The sequence below is a fragment of the Typopeltis vanoorti genome, chromosome 3 (assembly GCF_054136105.1).
Source record: "Typopeltis vanoorti isolate ZY-2024b chromosome 3, IOZ_Tvanoo_1.0, whole genome shotgun sequence".
Taxonomy (NCBI): domain Eukaryota; kingdom Metazoa; phylum Arthropoda; class Arachnida; order Uropygi; family Thelyphonidae; genus Typopeltis; species Typopeltis vanoorti.
In genome coordinates this window covers 155,909,562-155,932,107 of record NC_143551.1, presented here as the reverse complement: position 1 = coordinate 155,932,107, position 22,546 = coordinate 155,909,562, and the positions used below count along the sequence as shown (strand labels likewise).

The 22,546-nt window shown below is 37.7% G+C and overlaps 1 protein-coding gene across 1 annotated transcript in view; it reads left to right on the top strand.

Annotated features, from left to right (window-relative positions):
• The window catches only part of LOC150108685 (protein scarlet-like), a 243,350-nt gene that overhangs the window by 61,096 nt on the left and 159,708 nt on the right, over window positions 1-22,546 (top strand). The window contains exons 4-5 of the mRNA XM_090390507.1: window positions 9,731-9,862; window positions 20,410-20,502. Coding sequence (XP_090246633.1) covers window positions 9,731-9,862; window positions 20,410-20,502 — 225 coding nt within the window. The remainder of the gene's footprint in view (window positions 1-9,730; window positions 9,863-20,409; window positions 20,503-22,546) is intronic.

The following is a 22,546-nucleotide window of genomic DNA, read 5'->3' as shown; positions in this document are numbered from 1 at the left end:
ATTATTACACGGCACCTCCATGGAGTCTGAAGACTCATTGCAGGGGACCCAATCTATCATACCACTCCATGAAACCATTAACAGACAAAGCACTCACAACTAACTCTGACAACCCATTCCATTCATTCACCACTCTCTAATCAAAACTAGTCTTCATACCCCCCTACTGACCACATCTTTTGGGATAAATGACCCCTTGTTCTGGTCCCTCTGGCCAAATGCTGAAATATTTCCCCTGCATCTATCCTATATAATCCTTTAAGCAAGCAACTTAAATGTTTATCCTCTTTTTCTCCTATCAACCAACTTCTGCAATCCACACACCTTCAATCTGTCCTCACAGGGCACATTCCACAGGCCACTCACCATCTTGGTCACTCGCTTCCGAATCCTCTTCACTGTTTCCACATTCCCAAGAAACCTAGGAGACCAGATTTGAGCACAGTAATCCAGATGTGGGTTTTACAACTTTCTTATCTCTGTTTGTTCATGTGTTCTTCACTAGACAAGTAATCTTATGTGCTACCTTAGCAATATGTCCTCTAAAATTTAACTCTCTGTCTACCACCACCCCCTAAATCTCTAACTTCATCTATTTCTTGGAGTACAGTGCCATCAATGTGATAAATGGCTTGTAATCTATTTATCCCAAAGTTCATAACTTTACATTTCTCGATATTACACTGATACCCATTAACTTTTGCCCATACTGACAGCCTATTTAAATCGTCCTGCAAGCTCTGCACATCACCTTGATTAACTATTGCTTTACCTAATTTTGCATCATCAGTAAACAACTGAATTTCCTTTCAGGTTATTTCCTATATCATTTATGTATAAATTAAACAACAATGGTCCCAGCACTGAATCTTGTGGCACACCACTAGTCACCTGCTTTCTCCTCAATTCTGCCCCTTCATATACCACTTTTTGATATCTAGCAACTTAACCAGTATCATATTCATCCCATTCGTTCTAATTTGCATAACAGTGTTTCATGTGGTATTCTGTCAAACGCCTTTGCAAGATCCAGCAAAATTATCATGTAACCATTTATTATTATTATTATTATTATTATTATTATTATTACCCCAAGACCTCATGTTGTCAAAAACTCATCTGGGAGGTCCTTTTATCACACACACACACACACATCTGATCATACCGTGTCTTAAACACATTCAAACAACTTGCAGACACCACACTCTCAGGCAAGGCATTCCAATCATTCACAACTCTGCACGAAAAAAACCTGTCTCTCACTATCCTCCTCACACTCTCTTTATACAGTTTCCAGCGATGACCTCTGGTTCTCCCCTGATCTCCCACTATTCTCTGTAGAACTTCTCCACCATTGATCTTATAACAACCACTTACCAACTTGTATGTCTCTATCATATTTCTTCTCTTCCTCCTCTCCATCAGACTCTGAATTCAACTGAGTTGAATGCATTTCCTTCATTCAACTCAGCTGTTACTCTATTATAAAAAGTTAGTAAATTACTAAGGCATGACCAACCTTCACAAAGCCATGTTGACCTTCACACAGTATAATACAGTATTTTTATTTACCCATTCTTGAATTCTCTTTTTTACCAATTTTTTGAATACTTTCACCACCATGCCTAAGATACTGATTGATCTATAATTTGCTACTATAGTCTTAGAACCTCCCTTATGCAAAGAAATAATTTTGTCCTCTTTCCACTCTCTTGGAACTCTACCAGAGCTGAGACTTAAATTCAACAGCTTAGTCAAAGGCATTGCCAGTTCTCTTGCATATTCTTGCAAAACCCTAGCTGATATCTCATCTAATCCCACAGCTGTATTTACATCGAGATTCTACAATATAAGGACTCCAATTCATCCATCTCTGTTCCCACATTAGTGTTTGTCACATAGGTTAAAGCAGTAATCTCATTAGGAAGATATATGCTTGCAAAGTGGTCACTCAGTAACTCAACTATTTTATCTGCTTCCGTCTCCTTGTGACCATCATCACTCATTAAGGTGATGATGGTCATAAATAAATAAATAAATTTTTCCTCTTACTTGTCACATAATGAAAGAACTCTTTGAGATTTTCTTGGTCTGCTCAAATTTATCCCTACTTATCAGTGTGTCCCTTATCATAGCAGCAATGTGATGTATACTCTTTGCAACACTGGCAATTTTGCCTCTGGACTTCAGTCTATTGTCAGTCATCACTTCCAAATTCTGAATCTCATCCACTTCCTAAAGTACTTCCATCAATACAGCACTCAGCATCATATCTTTGAATTCCAAAATACAACTGAAAATTACAACATGCAACTCTTCACATGTATGAATATTAAAACTTTAACCCAGTTCATTTGTCCAAACTAAAGTCTATTCAAATATTCCTAAAGGGAATTGAAATCAGCACCTATTCAATCCACATGAAATATCATTAAAAAATAAGTTAAACAGCAGAGGTTCAAGAACAGAACACAAATATGCCACTGGTCACCTTCCTTTCCTGAGACACTACTCTATCACACACAACTTGCTGATATTATTTCAGAAAGTGAATGCTTTCTGAAAGGTGATCATCATCTTGCATTAAAAAAATGTAAGATGATGATCACCATTCAATTTTTTTTATGTTGCTCCCACTCATGAAAGGATATTTGCAAACCTATAGTACATTTTTAGCATGGATAGGTTAAGGATTTTATTTCCTATTTTTATCAATTATATATATATATATATATATATATATATATATATATATATTTGTGTTTTTAAGTTATTTTTTTACACAGTCTGGCAATCCTTCTCTAGAGAGCAAACATGGAACTTTATCAAGCCACTTCAGGCCTCCAATAAAATTTGTAAAGCAGGGAAGTGGTCTCACAATGAGCAATGAAATTCATCTCTCACATAAAATTTAATATGGTAAAATTATTGAAACTACTACCTCCCAACATTTTCACCTTCATATTAAGGTCATTATCTGGAGCACATATATATATATATAAAGAAACAAAATTCTATTCTTGAGAGACACTTGTGACATTAAATTTAGAATTATAAACACATTAACACAAGAATATTTCAATGTTTGCTAAATATTTCAGTCTGAAACTAATAGACCATCCCCAGTGGCTTGATAGGAACAGTTTTTACAAGGTGGAATACAAACAATTGATCATTCAAAAGTAGAACGAGCCGTGTGATGTTACATTGCTAAGCATTAAAGAGAGTGATGAATAAATTATAGGTATTAATTCACAATTTCATATAACAATCTTAATTTATAAATTCAATTAAAGATAACATTAGACTAATGTAAGAATATGTGATTTCAATAATTTCGCTAAATATTTGGCTATGCGATAAGTAGGTGAATCAATACAGTCAACTACAGGACGGAGAGGAATGTCTGTCTTATGAATTTTAGGTAGACCATAAAATCTAGGAGTTTTTTTTTTTTAAAATTGAGATCTTTAATTCTTACATTAGTCTAATGTTATCTTTAATTAAAGGACCTTGCAGTCCTAGATGAATACTTCAGCAAATGGAGATTATGCCCAAATCCTAGCAAAACACAAGTTTCATGCTTCCACCTGAGCAATAACCAGGCTAACAAAGAACTCATGGTCTACTTCAACCACAAACTTCTGCACTACAACAGATTCCTGAAATATCTGGGTGTCACTCTAGATAGATATCTTTTAAACCACATCTCATTAACACAGCATCCAAGCTAAAAACAAGAAACAATATACTGCAAAAACTATGTGGAACAACTTGGGGTGCCTCAGCAACAACGCTTCACTGCACTGCTCTTGGCCTCGTTTTCTCTACAGCTGAATACACCTCACCCGTATGGCTGAACAGCACCCATGTGTATTTGGTTGATGCCCAGCTTAACACCACCATGCACCTTATTTCTGGAACTGTAAAATCAACCCCAACCTACTGGCTCCCACTGCTAAGCAACATCCCACCTCCATACATCTGCAGATCCAAATTTCTTCTACATGAATACAGCAAAATCATGGAAATCCAAAATCTTCCAATCCATGAAGACATCCCACCCCTAGAAATAAACAGGCTAAAGTCAAGGCACCCTCCAATCTTAACAACAAAAAGTCTTGCAGAGACAAGCTTCAACATGAAGGAGAAGTGGAAAGAGTCCTGGTGTAACACTTCAACAGGGATCTTCCATGAATTAGTGGACCCAACACAGATAACTTCGGGTTTTGACCTAACTCGGAAAACTTGGTCTGCCCTTAACCGAATCCGCACCAACCATGGCAGATGTGCAGACCACCTTTATAAATGGGGCATGAGTGCCTCACCCAGGTGTGACTGTGGATCACCCCACCAGGCAATTAATCATATTATAGCAGAATGTGTCCTACGTGCATACAGTGGAAACCTGTCAGACTCCATCCATGCTACACCAAGTGCAGTCGACTGGATAATCAACCTAGACATTCAGTTGTAGCCTATTCTTGATTCTTGAGTGTCTCTTTTATGACTGTATTATGTCTTCTTATTTACGTATGTCTATTACTATGTCCATATATATTAAGGATTAATGTAATGTAACTTTTCATGTGTGAGCCATATGCTAAATAAATAAATAAATTTAATTGAATTTATAAATTAAGATTGTTATATGAAACTATGAATTAATACCTATAATTTATTCATCACTCTGATGAAATTTACCTCTCTTTAATGCTTAGCAATGTAACATCATGCAGCTCATTCTACTTTGGTTTGTTTGGTGGAATACAAACAACTGATCATTGAATGATCAGTTGTTTGTATTCCACCTTGTAAAAACTGTTCCTATCAAGCCACTGAGGATAGTCTGTTAGTTTCAGACAGAAATATTTGGCAAAGATTAAAATATTCTTGTGTTAATGTGTTTATAATCTTAATTTAATGTCACAAGTGTCTCTCAAGAATAGAATTCTGTTCCTACATGGGGAAAACTTTACCAAAAAAAAACCGGTAAAATAGGTAGGTAAACTATATTTTCTGAAAAAATGTCACAATAATTAGATTATGCCTAACTTCGCTAAGATAAAAGAAACCATCAAATCTCCTAGGGCTCAAAAAATCTACAGGAGCACTAGCTTAGCTTTAATCCATAATCAACTCAGAGCAGCTAAACATGATCTTGCTATTAACATTTGTCTAGTTGCTGATCTCCGTACCTTTATCATATTGGATTCCTACAATCCAATCCAGAACAACAAACAATCAATACGTCGAGTTCCAATTCCATATATTTCTGGGATTTCAGAACCAATTTCAAAAATTCTGAAGAAATATGATTTAACAGCCTCTTATATCCCTATTAACAAAATATCCACCTATTTCCCCCTCTTCTAAAGATAAACGCTCAACTATGTCTCTTCCTGGTGTATATCAAGTTCCTTGTAACTGCAATCTGTCATATTTTGGCCACTCTATAGAAAAAATAATACAAGAACATCAATCATACATTCTTCACAACAAATCCAATTAGACTGGAATGGCACAGCATGGGATAGGGACAAGCCACAACATTCTCTGGTCCAAGACTCGCCTTCTACACAGATGTCGCTATAAATTTGAATACCTATTCAAAGAGAATGCTGAGGTCTTACTTCAATGCCCTAACTTGAATCGAAATAACTGTATATCCTTGTCAAAAATATGGGAAAGTTTAATCAGGATAAACACACTAATTTTTTTTTTTTAATTGAGATCTTTAATTCTCACATTAGTCTAATGTTATCTTTAATTGAATTTATAAATTAAGATTGTTATATGAAACTGTGAATTAATATTTAATTATATTGCTTAGCAATATAACATCACGTAGCTCGTTCTACTTTTGAATGATCAATTGTTTGTATTCCACCTTGTAAAAACTGTTCCTATCAAGCTACTGAGGATAGTCTATTAGTTTCAGACTGAAATATTGGCAAATATTAAAATATTCTTGTGTTAACATATTTATAATTCTTTATTTTATAATTCTTAAAAAGAAACAAGTTACATTACAATTGATACAGCATGCCAAAATATCATTAATTTGGTCATCTTTACCATCCTGACCTGTGGTATAAAATAAAACAAAACAAAACCTGTTTTATGTGGCCAGAGATCAAATTCATTCATGTTATCTTATAATGAAAAATTATTATTATTATTATTATTATTATTACAGGCAACTCCAGGGAGTCCTGAGACTCATCGAGGGAGGCCCCAAATCATGTTCATCACAACTATTCGACATTCACACGGTATCTATCATACCTTGCCTTAAACTCATTCACTGTCACAGCACCCACTACAGACTCTGGCAGCTTATTCCACTCATTCAGCACTCTAAAAGTAAAGAACCCAGCTCTAACACCCTTACTAACCACACTCTTGCCCAGCTTCCATGGATTTCCCCTAGTCTTCCCACCACCAGCCCTGTTCTCAAAAATACCTTCTGGATTAATCTTATAAAAACCCTTCAGTAATTTGAATGTCTCAATCATATCTCCCCTCCTCCACCTATCAACCAATTTCTGCAACCCACAAATCCTCAACCTGTTCTCATAAGGTTCATTCCATAGACCTGCTATCATCTTGGTCACTCACCTCTGGATCCTCTCAACCTCCTCCGATGCGGAGGAGTGTGACTACTGTGACGTCTCGACTACTGTGACCAAATCTGGGCACAGTAGTCGAGATGGGGTCTTATCAAGGCTTGATACAGAGGAATAATAACATGCTGGTCTCTGCTCATCAAAGTATTCTTCAGCAACCAAGTGATTTGATAAGCTGATGTGGCCACTTTTACAATGTGCCCCCTAAACTTCAACTCCTTATCCACCAACACACCTAAATCTCTTGCCTCATCAATTTCCTGGAGTACAGTTCCACCAATGTAGTAAACTGCTGCTAATCTTTTCACCCCAAAATGTATAACCTTACATTTTGCCACATTAAATTGACATCCATTCTCCTTAGCGAATGGATGTCAATTTAATGTGTGAAACCTCCAGACCTCCAGAGAAATACTGGTAAATGCAAAAGCATTAGTGGAGGTGGGCTGATCATTATTTAAAATAAGGGCTGAAGTTTGTTATTATCAAAATGGACCCAGAATAATTAATGATTACATTGCTGGAGTAAGGTATCTAGATTTCTACAGTCCTTATTATTATGACCTGTTAGAACAAAAGCTATGTGGGTTAGAACAAAAGCTATGTGGGTTGAAACATGCAATCCATATTCCTGAGATTTTTAGCTCATCAGTATTATTGCGTTTAGTGACTGACTAGAATTTTGCAGGCCTCTTTAATTAAATATGTGCTCATACCAGGTTCTGACACAAGTGCAAATTTAAAGAAGTGCTCGTATCATGTACTGAAAAGAATTCTATTGTTATGCTGCAAATAGAAGAAACAATGAGTTTGAAAGAATTAATCTGCTGATATGAGTGCAAATTTAAAGAAATGTTCATACCAGGTATGAGAGTAAACAAACTTTCATGCTCATACCTGATATGAGCACAAATCCTTTACTCAAGGAATCGTCATCCTCTTTCCTCTGTATATGGCACATACATGGGCATTGAATTCAGTACACTCCAGAATGGGCCTTGGGAGGAAAGAAATCCTTGGAGGATTTGAATTAATTTATTTTATAAATTATATTTATAATTTAATTTATTATTATTATTATTATTTTATTTCATTTTTTTAATAATAATATGATTCCTATAGTACATTATGTAGATAGGCTAGAATTTTATTTATTTATTTTTAGTTTTTATTTTTACATAATCCTAAAATCCTTCTTTGGAAACAAAGCATGAAACTTTTGAAGTTATTTCAAGCCTCCAAAAGCATGGCAGTGGTAAAATAATAGAGTCACACGATCCTTAGCTGCTTTAAAGCCACCAACACTTTTTTTTTGTGATTTCGCTATGTAAATTCTACTTGGCATTTGTCTACATTCTGTAGCATAGAGTAATCCCTGATATTTAAAACATCAAGGGGGGGGGTCCCAGAATTCAAGTTTAAGTACATATGAACTGTACTAGGAAATTATAATTATAATGAAAATACCTTTTTAACAGAACTGAATTCAAACAGAAATTTTAAAAATAAGCCATTTGAACCATGCTAAATCAAAATATAGTGTAAAAATAGAATTGCTTTTTTTTTACTTAAATATAAAGAGCCAATAGGCTTCATTTCGGCGATATAAACATTATTTAAATTAAGGGGATATTAAATTAAGGGGATATTCCAATCTTTGAGTTTCTTATGAAACTCAAAGATTGGAATCAGAGAGTTTCATGCCGAATATAGTAAACTATAAAAGTATCGGCGATTGCTTACCACCTTTGCTGCGAGTTGTCTGTGATTGCGCTACGTACTAGGACTACTTGCATTAGCTCACGCTAGTAATCGCCGATACTTTTATAGTTTACTATATTCAGCATGAAACTCTCTGATTCTAATCTTTGAGTTTGGTTTTAAAAGAATGTGGGATTTAATATCCCCTTAATTTAAATAATGTTTATATCACTGAAATGAAGCCTATTGGCTCTTTATATTTAAGCAACTTAATGGTTGCACCTTTTTGACAACTCGTATAGCAGAGTATATAAGTTCTTTTCGCTATACCCTTTGGTATCTATTTGGTCTAGCTACTCACTGATGAAGCCTCAAAAAAGGCTGAAACCAGTGGGGGCTCGATGGGGACTCCATGAGGCTCTGCTTGGGGATAGGTTTTTTGCCTGTCTCTGAGTAGGGCCACCTTTGAGATTATGACTCTGCTTGGTGGTGGGGTGAGCCTGCCACTGGGTAGAGCCAATACTGAGAAGTTCTTCTCGATGACGGGGTGAGCCTGTCATTGAGTGGAACAATGCAGAGTTAGGTGATCTTTTGGGATCATCTTATTTTTAGAGCCCGTTTCACTTTTACATTCAAAAAAGGCTGAAACCAGTGAGATTGCTAATATGAGTTTGCTCTCTTAAGGTTTTTGCCTTAAGGGAGCAATTTGAGTCTTCGGGGAAAGTGTTTTCCGGCACGGCCCGGTGAGGGGCTTTGTCGGTGAATGCTTTTCTTTGGAATGTGAGTGGTTCTGCTTGGTGGTGGTGGTGGGTGGAAGGCCATCACTGAGTGGAGCCAATGCTGAGATGGACGGTCTTTTGCCCACAATTGAGTGGCCTAGGGATCGTCCGAATTTTTAGAGATGGCTTTACTTATTCATAAGGCTGAAACTGGTCTGGATAGTGACCTCCCACCAGAATGTAATAACAGCATACATTTCCTAGGAAATGTGTTTTTACATTATGGAAAATACCAAGAATGGCAATCAGAACTTTACCACCTTTGCTGAGAGTTGCCTGAGATTGTACTACATACTAGGACTACTTGCATTAGCTCATGCTAGTAATCGCCGATACTTTTATAGTTTACTATATTCGACATGAAACTCTCTGATTCCAATCTTTGAGTTTCTTATTCGGTTTTAAAACAATGTGGGATTTAATATCCCCTTAATTTAAAAAAAAAAAAAGGAATTGCTTTTGTTTTCTAAACTGTGTTATTTTGAAATCATGTAAAAAAAGCAGTGTAAAAAGAAAATTAGCTGTACAACAATATACCATATTTTTCTATATATAATCTTTTTCAATTTCTGTTATATTTAAGTATGCATATAATTATTATGTAAATATATTTTCCCATAGTTTCTTGCCTTAATGATTGGAACAGTTTATTTCCATGTACACCTTGACCAAACTGGTATATCATCTATAAATGGCGCAATATATATTCTTCTGACTGAAAGTACATTTCCAAGCATGTATGGAGTTTTGCAGGTAAGGAGAGTTTTCTTTAAAATACTTAAAATCTCATCAGATACTCTATATAATTTTAGCACTCATTGTTATTCTGCAAAAAAAAAAAAAAAAAAAAAAAATATATATATATATATATATATATATATATATATATATTAATGAACACTGATGAGGGAGATAAATTTAATGAGAGAGATGACAGGTATTGGGAAATCGGAAGAAAATGAGAAATAATAAGACTTTGCAGGAAAATAAGGAATTTTATAGATTTTCTCTTGAAAATAGATGCAATAAAAGGATTTTCTCTTGGAGATAGAGACAGCAAGCAGTATTCATTATTAGTAAGGCTATACTGTAGGAAGTAGAGGACAGAAGGGTTTTGAAGATGATAATGAATAGAACTGCAAGAATATCAGATAATACATTGCAGAACTGGATGGAAACATCACAGATGTACCTTCAGTAGTCATGATATTCATAAGTTGAGACAGTTTTTTGATTCAGTTGTCTCTTCAATGTCCTAGGATCATTACAGTAAGCTGAAACTAATCATTATTTACACAGTGTCTGCCACATTTCTCCTTAAACATATTCAGTGATAATGCACTCACAAATCCTGGCAAAACATTCTGTTCATTAACCATCTTCATGGATAAAAAAAAATTAACACAATAATTAGAGACTTAGTAGGTGTCAAGCCATTGAGAAACAGCACTGAAAAAGCTTACATCTTATTTTTTATAGTGACTGGCAAAATTGATTGCATTGCATTGTGAAACACACTTACAGAATGAAGGATAGCATACTTGCAGATGCAAACAACTCTATGAATTATGGAAAGAAAGCGAGTAAGACTGTGGAAGTGAAAGTGGGAATGAGGAAATGAAAGTGAGCAAGAGTGCTGAAGTGAAAGGAAGGAATGATAGAATGAGAGAGAGAGAGAGAGAGAGAGAGTGAGGTTGCAGGAGTGACAGAGAGTGCAATTGCAAGATCTAAAGAGCAAACTGATCAGAATCAGAAATGAGAGGAGGAATATGTAGAGTGAGATTACATATTTGGTAGGTAGGAATAAAAGAGTGCAAAAGGACAGAATGAAGGAAAGTAAAGAAAAAGAGGAGACAGACTTGAGACTAGTTATGTGTGGAGTTTCGACTATTAAGAGTGTGGTGAATGAAAGGGTCCACAAGGTCTGTTTTCCAGGAAGAATAATGAGCAAGATAATTGATGCTTTGGATATGAGAAGTGATCAAGCAAGTGAAGTAGTAGCAGTTGTAGGGACAAATGTTTTGGTCAGACATAAGACGAATGTGAGAATAGATATCAAGCAGTTACTGAGAAGAGTGAAAGTCAACTGGAGAGACTGTTGCTAAGGGAGATATTTGAGTGATCTGAGAGAGCAGAGAAAATAAAAGGTAATGCGAAAGATCGAAACAGTGGATCAGACAAGAAAAATGCTTGTCAGTGTAATTGATTTTGAGAGAACAGGATTGCAAGATGAACAGAAAAATGGGCGAGTTATGGTGGACAGAGAGAGAGACACACAGCATAAGGAGAATGGATATTGGAAGCAGTAGTGAACGTCTGTATGAGGATGGGCAGCATGAGAATGGGATGTAAGGGAGATATTTGAGTCTGAAGAGACATATAAGGTAAATGGTGATAACAGCAGTTTGGCATGGGTTGGTGTGAGGAAATCAAATCCAGCAGGTGGCATGGATAAGAATGGTTCTAGACCTAAAAGTGAACTGTTGTGGCTTTTTTACGAATGCCAGGAGCATCAGAAATAAGGAAGATGAAATTGTTTCATTGACCATTTTATTAAACCAAAAATTATTGAAATAAGTGAAACATGGTGTGTCAGTACTGGGACCTATATTGTTTAACCTTTATATCAATGACATTGCCAGTGGATTGCAAGGAAATATTCAGTTGTTTGCGGATGATGCGAAGCTGGGAAGGATTATTAGTAATAGGGCAGATGTGGTAGCCCTACAAGAGGATTTGAATAAGCTAGATAGATGGGTAAATGAATGGGGTGTCGGTTTAATGCAGCAAAATGTGAGGTCTTGAGGTTTGGGACACATTGAGGAGACACTGCATACCCTACTGGAGGAGCTATACAGCAGGAAGTAGGGGAGACAAGAGATCTGGGATTGATGATTGATAGAAACCTGAAATTTAGGGGACATATCGCAAAGGTGCTGAAGGTAACACAGAGGATTGCTGCAATAATGAGAAAGGACATTGACCTGCAGAGATAAAAGGGTTATCATTCCGTTGTATAAGTCTCTGATCAGACCACACTTAGACTATTGTTCTCAGATTTGGTCCCCAGGATTTGAAGGGGATAAATTAACTGTGGACAGGGTACAAAGGTGGATAACAAAGATGGTTTCAGGACTGTACCATGTTAGTTATGAGGATCGGCTGAGGGAATGTGGACCGCAGAGTTTGGTGGATAGAAGAAGGAGAGGTGATATGATTGAGACTTTTAAACTGTTGAGAGGTGGTTACAGGGTTGACACTGGGGAGTTCTTTTGCTTGGTTCAAAAGTGGGAAGAAGTGATGACAAGAGGCCATCCCTGGAAGTTACAAAAGGAAACTGTTTGCAAGAGGGTGAGGAGTGGTTTCTTTGCATGGAGGGTGGTTGAACCATGGAATGCATTGCCTGATGGAGTGCTGAGAGCTAGAATGGTCAATGAGTTTAAGGAGTGGTATGATAGACTTTTTGACTCCATGGAGGCCTGAATTTATCCCTTCTGAATATATTCAGAAGGGATACATTTACACATAGGCTGAGTGAGATAGGTATCAAGTGGATGAAGGAGGATATAAGCATTAAATCTAGAAGAAGAAGAAGAAGAAGGCAGTACAAGACGAATAATGCATACCATTCAACTGCACAGCGTATAAAGAACAGGCCAGGACAGGAATATGACTCATTTGGTTAGGCCAGCAAAAGTGCAGTTCAAGCAAAAATTAATGAATCAAGCCAAGAAAAATCCTAGAGAGAACATTTTCAATATGTGGCAAGTAGAAGGAAGAATGATTATGGTAAGATCATGTCGATGGACAAAAATGATAGTTTGGTAACTGCTGCAAATGTAGTATAGTTGAGAGATTCAGTGACCAATTCATTAGGATGTTCATCATGATCAGTGTGAAATCATGAGCAGCTGAAGTGTAGGGTAATGAGGAGAAGATGGCGAACTGGTGTGTGAGCAAGAGGTATATGAGAAGTTCAGTAAGCTTGATGTGAACAAGTCAAGAGGATTTGCCAAAGCTGTCACTAATACCCAATAATTCCTTAATTCCTTGTAATAATCCAGAAGAAGTGGAAAGAAGGTAACATTTTTGAAACTTCACAAAAGTGGTCATAAGACTCGGGTTACAGATTATCTGGAGTTTATAGATTATCATTTATCTGGAGTTGTAGTTAAGGTGTTGAGTGATTGGTGAGAGCTAAGATACAATCACAGAGAATACTGATATTATCAACAAATGGGTAGGATAATATCAACATTCTCTGTGATTCTCAGCATGAGTTTGTTATTAAAGAGGTTTTTTTTTTTATTAATGAGTCTTTGTCCACTGTTTGCAGCATTTTGTATCTCAGTCCAAACACTCAGTGACATTCACAGTAAGTTGTGCAGCGAGAGATATGAGATTTTTGCTTGAGGCTGTACGGAAGAAGACAGAGAGAGGAGAGATAGTGTGTGTGTGTGTGTGTGTTATCTAGATATGATAATGATGAGCTGAGCAGAAGAGCAGTAATATTCAATGACATAATAGCTAGAATGTGTGACAAGAGAGGACTGAAATATGTGGATGCTTGGAGTGCATTTGAGGAAAGAGAGCAATTGTATGTAAGAGACCATTTATATTTGATTGAGGAAGGACGTAGGCATCTGGACAGATTGCTGTTCTGAACGAGTCAATGTGTCCCAGGGAGGATGGTAGCAGGGGTGGCCTCTTGTGGGAATGGATACTTGGTAGAAGGGGGACAACATCAGGACACTGAGCCCAGTGGAGTCTAGAAAGGATAATGTTGGGTATAGAAATAACGGCATTTATATGCTTTATACTAATGCCAGGAGTATCCGGAATACGGGAGAGGAATTCATGGCGCAGATAGCATCTGCTTGGCCAAAGATTATTGGGATCACCGAGACGTGGTTGACAGAAGAGGATATAATAATAGGAATGGAAGTTACTGGGTACAGCATTTTTCGCAAGGATAGGAAGGGAAAGTGTGGAGGTGGAGTACTGCTTATGATAAGTTACGACCTATGTCCTCTAAGAGTGGAGGCGTTGGAAAGCAGTGCCACTAATGATTTTGAAAGCATATGGTGTGAGGTAGAGGTGGGCAAGACAGGATAGTTACTGAGGTGTTGCTACAGACCCAGGAGCACAGAGGGTGTAAACCAGGAGATGTTTAGACAGTTGAATTTGGCAAGTGCAAGAAGAATGATTGTTATGGGAGATTTTAACTACAGTAGTATAAATTGTGGAGAGGAAGATGTATGTAGCAATAACGAATGGAATTTCTAGAATTCTTGAGGGACAAATGTCTTAGGCAACACATAATAGAGGGAACAAGAGGTTCAAGAGTTTTGAATTTGGTTATAGCATCAGAAGAGTTGATAACAACTGAGATGACATCTCTTCCACCAGTTGGAGAGAGTGACCATATGGTTTTGAATTGGAAAATGAATAGACATGCAGGAGTATCAAAGAGACAGGAACATATGGGGAATTATTATGGCAGGTGATTATAATAGTCTAAGATGTCAACTCGGGGAAGTTTCATGGAGGAAGGAATTGGAAGGCCGGGATATCATTAGTGTGTGGAAAATTGTGAAAGAATATTTGTTAGCAGCAATTGTAAGTTGAATACCACGAGTGAAGAAGAGGACACAATTTGGAGTAAAGTGGATTACAAACAATATTAAACAGGAACTGCATGCGAAAAAGAGGCTATTGAAGAGATATAAGGAGACAGGTGAAGAGAAGATGTATGAAGAATATAAGACACATGCCAGAAGAGTGACTAGTATGGTAAGGAAAGTGAAACTGGAATATGAGAGGAGATTGGCCCTAAGATCCAAAGAAAATCGTAGGGAATTTTTTGGCTATGTGGCCAGTAGGAGAAGAAATGACTGTGGAAGAATGATATTGTGAGATAAAAATGGGAATAGAGTGACAGATGCAGAGTACATGGTGGAATTGTTCAATGAACACTTTATTGGAGTATTTCATCCTGGAGGAGTCAGTTTTAATACTAGAGGGATAGGCCAGGTTCAAGGTTTAGAGGTACAGGAGGAGAGTATGTTTCAAATACTAAGTACTCTGAATGTCAGTAAAGCTGTGGGACTGGATGGTATTTCACCACGAGTTGTCAGAGAATGTGCTAGGGAATTGACAGTGCCTTTGACGTGGCTTTTCAATGAAAGTCTGGCTGCGGGAAAGGTGCCCATGGAATGGAAGGAAGGTAAGAGAGAACCATTGCATAAGGGCAGTAGCAGACTGGAAGTGTCTAATTATAAGGAAGTTTGTGTGTCATCAGTAGTTGTTAAGATCTTGGAGAAAGTAGTAAGGGACCATATACAACATTAGGCAGATGAGGGTAATGTTATCTGTGAGAGCCAACATGGATTTGTGAAGGGGCGCTCTTGTTTTAGAAATATGTTAGCCTTTTATAATAAAGTTACAAGAGCATTAGATAAGGGAAAGGCATATACAGCCATTTTTTTAGATTTTGCAAAGGCGTTTGACAGGGTGCCACATGATAAGCTGATATTTAAGTCGCAGCACATGGGTTTAGATGTCGGGTTAGTCAACTGGATTCAGGATGGGCTGTCTGATAGGTATCAGAGAGTTGTGTATGGTGGAGCAGTTTCAAGGAGCAGAGGGTTACAAGTGGGGTCCCACAGGGCTCAGTATTGGGACCTATATTGTTTAACCTTTATATCAGTGACATTGTCAGTGGATTGCAAGGGGATATTCAGTTGTTTGCAGATGAAGCGAAGCTGGGAAGGATTGTTAGTAATAGTGCAGATGTGGTAGTCCTGCAAGAGGATTTGAATAAGCTAGATAGATGGGCAAATGAATGGGGTGTCGGTTTAATGCAGCAAAATATGAGGTCTTGAGGTTTGGACACAGTGATGGGACGCTGCATACCCTACTGGAGGAGCTATACTGCAGGAAGTAGGGGAGACAAGAGATCTGGGATTGATGATTGATAGCCTGAAATTTAGGGGACATATTGCAAAGGTGGTGAAGGTAACACAGAGGATTGCTGCAATAATGAGAAGGACACTGACCTGCAGAGATAAGAGGGTTATCATTCCGTTGAATAAGTCTCTGATCAGACCACACTTAGACTATTGTTCTCATATTTGGTCCCCAGGATTTGAAGGAGGTAAAATTAACTTTGGACAGGGTACAAAGGCGGATAACAAAGATGGTTTCAGGACTGTACCATGTTAGTTATGAGGATCGGCTGAGGGAGTGTGGACTGCAGAGTTTGGTGGATAGAAGAAGGAGAGGTGATATGATTGAGAATTTTAAACTGTTGAGAGGTGGTTACAGGGTTGACACTGGGGATTGTTTGGTTCAAAAGCGGGAAGGAGTGATGATAAGGGGTCATCCCTGGAAGTTACAAAAGGAAACTGTGATCAAGATGGTGAGGAGTGGTTTCCTTGCATGGTGGGTGGTTGAACCATGGAATGCATTGCCTGATGGAGTGGTTAGAGTGAGAATGGTCAATGAGTTTAAGGAGTGGTATGATAGACTTTATGTTTGTTGGGGGGGGGGGGGGAACTCCCCTCGATGAGTATTGATAGACTTTGTGTTTCTTAGGAAGGACCTCCCACGACGAGTCTCTTGACTCCATGGAGGCCTGGATAATAATAATAATAATAAAGAAACCATACTCCTGTTTTCATCCTTTACCCAAGCTCAAGCAAACAAAGTTGACAAATGAAATATCTTCATGTCTTCATATTTGCATATGGAAGGAGATGACTTCACATTAAATTGCCTCAGTATCCTTTAATACAAATCATGCCTCTTTTCAGACATGTATATTACAAAGCATTATGTGAGCTAGCAATACTGGTTTTCCCAATATTAGGTCTCAACAGAGGGAATAGATACATTTAGGCCCCCACCCACCCACTATTACCTCCTGAATTGACTACTCAATTCAATATTTTTGCTTGAGAGACTAGATTCCACACTTGGTCATTCTCACACTCACTCGCCTCTTGGGTGCAACGTCTTGCAGATTACCCATGGAACTCTCTGGCCTATTACAACAACCAACTGTATATTTTGTCTTACTGGCCTTTATCTTAATATTAGTTAGATGGATTGGAGATTATTTTTCTAAATGATACCAGCAAGTTGTGTATGATGGAGCAGTGTCTCAGAAAAGGAAGGTTACCAGTTGCTGTGCCTCAGGGTTCTGTTCTTGGGACCCTGCTGTTTAACCAGTGGCATAGCTGGGGGGGGTGCAGAGAGGGCGGTCTGCCCCGGGCGGCATGTTTCACGTGAGACAATTTTATTTTTCTACGATTATTCTATTTATGTTAACTTAGTAAATTTAATTTTATTACTTAATTAATAATTAATTTTCAACAATTATACTTACAACTAAAATAAACATAAACATATTGTTTTAATTCCCCCCCCCCCCAGCGGCAGACTAGGCGACAGGTCGGTTGGGAGTGGTACTAACAAGAAGTCGTATCAAGTAACATGCGGACCCTGCATAGGAAGTGGGAATAACGCATAGTGAAAGAAGAAGATAGTGTTTTAATTTTTTTCCCTACGTGGTTTTGACTTTTTGTAGTATTTTTGGTGTCTATTGAGAGTGGCAGCAAACTCAGGGACTGCCCTGGGCGGCAAAAGCTGTAGCTACGCCACTGTGTTTAACTTATTTGTTAATGATATTTCGTTTGGATTGACTGGAGATCTTGAAATGTTTGTCAATGATGCAAAGCTAGGTAGAATTATCAGGAGTAATACTGATGTTAATTCTCCACAGGATGATTTGAATAGACTTCTATCTTGGACAAATGAGTGGGACAAATTTATTTAATATTAATAAATGCAAGGTGTTTTATTTTTGGATACAGAGATATAAGGCCACATACTGTATTGGTAGAGCAGTACTTCAGGAAGTGGTAAGATTTGGAATCTTGGAGTGATGGTAGACAGTGGACTGAAGTTCCAACGGTACATTGAAAAGACTGCACATTGTATTGCAATCTTTGATAAAAAGTACATTGATGTCTAGGGATAAGGAGGTGGTAGTTTTGGTGCTTCTACAGGGTGTCCCAAAATTCATGCAAGATTTAAATTTAGCGTCATTTGTGCAGTGAAGTGTTGCCAACGAGAAAAAAAAAAGACAGCGTGGCAGCTGACAGTTCAGGGTTATTAAAAATGACCACATACAGCGAAGAGAGTTCGTTGAATGGATTATGGAACAACAACAAGTGGATGCTTATTTTTCGAACAAAATCATCTTCAGCGATGAGGCTCATTTTCATCTTGATCACTTCGTTAATCGACAAAATTGTCACATTTGGTGTTCAGAAAATCCACGAGTGATTGTTGAGAAACTAATGCATCCACAACGTGTCACTGTTTGGTGCAGATTTTGGGATGGAGGCATCATCGGTCCATTCTTCTTCTTCGAAAATGCGGCTGGTAAGGCAATAACAGTTAATGGTGCTCGCTATTGTGACATGATAATCCAGTTTTTTGTGCCTAAATTGCAAGATATGGATGTGGACGACATGTGGTTTCAACAAGACGGTGCCACATGCTATACAGCCCGAGAAACAATTCAATTACTGCATGAGTCATTTCCTGGTCGTGTAATTTCCCGTTTTGGTGATCAGAATTGGCCACCCAGATCATGTGACTTAACGCCATTGGACTTTTTTCTTTGGGGTTTTTTGAAGTCTAAGGTTTATGCCAACAAGCCCACGACCACCCACGCCTTGAAGGAGGAAATTGAGCGCTGTATCAACGAAATTCAGCCACATTTATATAAAACGGTCATGGAAAATTTCGACAAAAGAGTGCATATGTGCCAGCAAAGTCGTGGAGGCCATTTACCCGATATGCTATTCCATGCATAACCCTATACTGTATACTTTATGAATCGATAAGAAATTACAATTTTTAATTAAAAACCTGTGTTTTCTATCAAAATTACTTCTTGCGTGAATTTTGGGACACCCTATATATATACATTGGTCAGACCACATATGGACTATTATGCTCAAATTGGGTCACCTAGTTTTGATTGTGACGTGGAAACACTAGAGAGGATCCAAAGACAAATAGCCAAAGTGATATCAGGACTATGGACTGCTAGTTATGAAGAACATCTGAGAGAATGTGAATAGGAGGAAAAGAGGAGATGTGATATACCCCTTCAAGATAGTTAGGGATTATATCAGATTATTATTATTATTACTACCCAAGACCCCATGGAGTCAAAGACTCATCTAGGAGGTCCTTCAGACACCACACTCTCAGTCAAGGCATTCCAATCAGTCACAATTCTGCATGAAAAAAACCTGCTTCTCACTCCCCTACTCACACCCTCTTTATACAGTTTCCAGGGATGACCTCTGGTTCTCCCCTGATCTCCCACAATTTTCTGTAGAACCTCTCCAGCATTGATCCTATAGCAACCCCCTTAATAACTTGTAGGTCTCTAATCATATCTCCCCTCTTCCTCCTTTTCACCAGACTCTGCAAGGTGCATCTTCTCAATCTTTCCTCATACTCGACATTCCAGAGGTTAGAAACTACCTTAGTCAGTCGCTTCTGGACCCTTTCTGACATCTCTTCATCCTTCTGAAAACCAGGTGACCAAATCTGGGCACAATGGTCCATTAATACAGGAGGAATTATAAAAATAGTGGACGTTAAGATAGGAAGAAAGAGGCCATCTCTGGAAGATGTATAGAGATGTCTTGAAGAAGGGAGTGAAAAGTAGATTTTTTACATAGAGAGTTGTTAGTGAGTGAAATGCATTGCTTGAGTTCATTGTGAATGCAGATAGTGTAAATAACTTCAAAGCTCATTATGACAGATATGTTGCTGGTTGAGTGGACCTCCCATGATGAATCTGTTGACTTCATGGAAGTTACCAAAATAATAATAATAATAATAAATAATATGATTTCTGTTTTAATTCAACCTAGGTATCTCTTCTTGGTATGGATCCCACTTATGAGACCTAGGCAGTGACCCTTGCCATAATACATTGCATTATACATATCTGAAAAGATGTGTGCTTTGCATTATGGGATATTAAGGCAACTGATGTGAAGTCATCAGCCTCTATGTACAAGTAGCCTAGTCATGAAGATATTGTATATGCAAACTTTGTTTGCTACACTTAGATAAAGGATTAATCAAGAATATAATTTCTTGCCAAGTTTAATTTAATCCTAAAGGAAGACAGTGATGCAAATAAACTTCTACACTTTCTATGTTGGTTGATTATTTTATATTTAATTGCACCATGTTTCTTGCAGACATTTCCTGAAGAGCTGTTAATCTTTCTCCAGGAAAACCAAAACGATGTTTATCGTACTGACACATACTACCTTTCTAGAACTATCTCCATGGTAAGTAATGATATAAATACATTACTTCTAAATATGTATCATAAAATGTGTATTCATAAAACGATAAAATGTGTATCATAAAAATGTGAATTACATAGCAGAGTTGGATATAAGAGCTCCTGATTGGGATAAGTTTTCTAGGAATAATTAAATATATATGTGTGATTTTTTGAGTAAGAGAAGCTGTAAACATTGTGCGCTACCGGTGTTATTAGTGTGGGGGATTTTTTTTATCAAAACTTAATTATGAAATCGTTATTAGTAACCTGCAAAAAATGGCAGCGGCATTCTCATTCCATGACTTTCATTTAGATTTCAGTCATTTCGTTAAGTGTGAGGTCTGTTATATATATTCTTTTGATTACATAAATGATTTGATTACATAAATGAGGATGGAAGGAGGGTTGTACGAAGTGTGACCTGAATGTGGAATTGATGAATGCAAATATGAAATTGATGACAGAAAGTGTTAGTAGCGAGATTGTCACGGGGAAAATGGGTGCACGCTTGAAAGAGAAGGATGGTGGGAAAGAGAGGCGAAAAATGTTAAAAAATCAGTAAAAAAGAAAAAGAGCGATTTGAAAACTGTAATGGATGTTAAAAGGGATGAAAGTAAGGTGAGAGTGGCAGAAGGAAATGAAATTGAGAGAACAAATGAAACTAGAAATGGCATGATGCAGAAATCAAAAGTGAAAATAAAATCGAAAGAATGGATGATAGCGAAAAAAGAATGAACGATAACGAAAGTTCGACGCATGTTGGACTGTAATAACAGAAACAAAGAAAGATGAATGAGTGTGAAAATGGGAACAATGATAGCGAAAGTTGGACACATCTTGGACTGAAAATACGGAAACAAAGAAAGATGAATGAGTGTGAACATGGGAAGAATGATAGTGAAAGATGGACACATGTTGGACCGAAAGTACGGAAACAAAGAAGGATAAATGAGAGTGAAAGTGAGAAGAGGGGGATTGAGAGTTAGAAAGTTAGAAAGATTTAATGATAGAAAGAATGTGTCCCGAGATTCAGAAGTTGAATTGGATTGGATGAGGCAAGAAATGAAATGGATGCAGAATGAAATTAAGAAAATTCAGGTAAAAACTATTAAAATAAATAATGATGGAATGAAAGAGTTAACGAAAGATGAGCGAGTGGCGTTGTATGGCGACTCCATTATTAAAAGTGTGCTAGAGGATAAAATGCACAAGGTATGTTTTCCAGGCGCTAATATGAGTAGAGTGATTGAGGCATTGAATATGAGGCGGGAACGAGCAAAAGAGTTAATAGTATTAATAGGTACAAATGATTTGAGAGAAGACAAAGAGTGTGTCAAAATGGATATCAGGAGGCTGCTTGGAAGGATAAAAGAAAATAGTGCGACAGGAAGGGTAGTCGGTGTGTTGCCTAGGTATGACTGTGGTGAAATGAGGCAGAGAGCAAGGATTATGAATGATATGCTGGCTGAAATGTGTGAGGAGATGGGAGTACACTTTGTTAATGTGTGGAATGAGTTTAGGGACGAAGTGAGCTGTATGGGAGCAATGGACTGCATTTGAGTGGTTGTGGTGTGAGTCGCTTGGAGAGACTGCTGCTGGAAGGTAGAGAAGTGAATAGAGAGAATGAATCAGATAGAGTGGGAAGTGATGTGGATGAGCGGGAGAGTAAGGCAGGGGTGATTGAAGAGGTGGTTATGAATGGGGAAGTGAGTGGTATGAGTATAGAAAATGAGAGAATGGGTGTGCAAGAGGAGCAGGAAAACGGGGAGGCTCAGGGTGGACAGGGGGTATACAGCATGAGAAAGGTGGATGCTCCAAGAGGAGGTGAGCATGTGTAGGCAGGAAAGGAATGGGATGACCAGGAATCAAGAGGAATCAGTTGGAATTGAAAAGGGTTTTAAAATGAAGAAGCAGAAAGGGAAATGGCCTCAGTCGAGCATGGAGAGATCACATGAAGTGAGTGGTAGTATCAGTGGAACTAGCTGTAGATCCAGAAATGAGCTGTTGTGTTTGTATACAAATGCTAGAAGTATAAGAAACAAGGC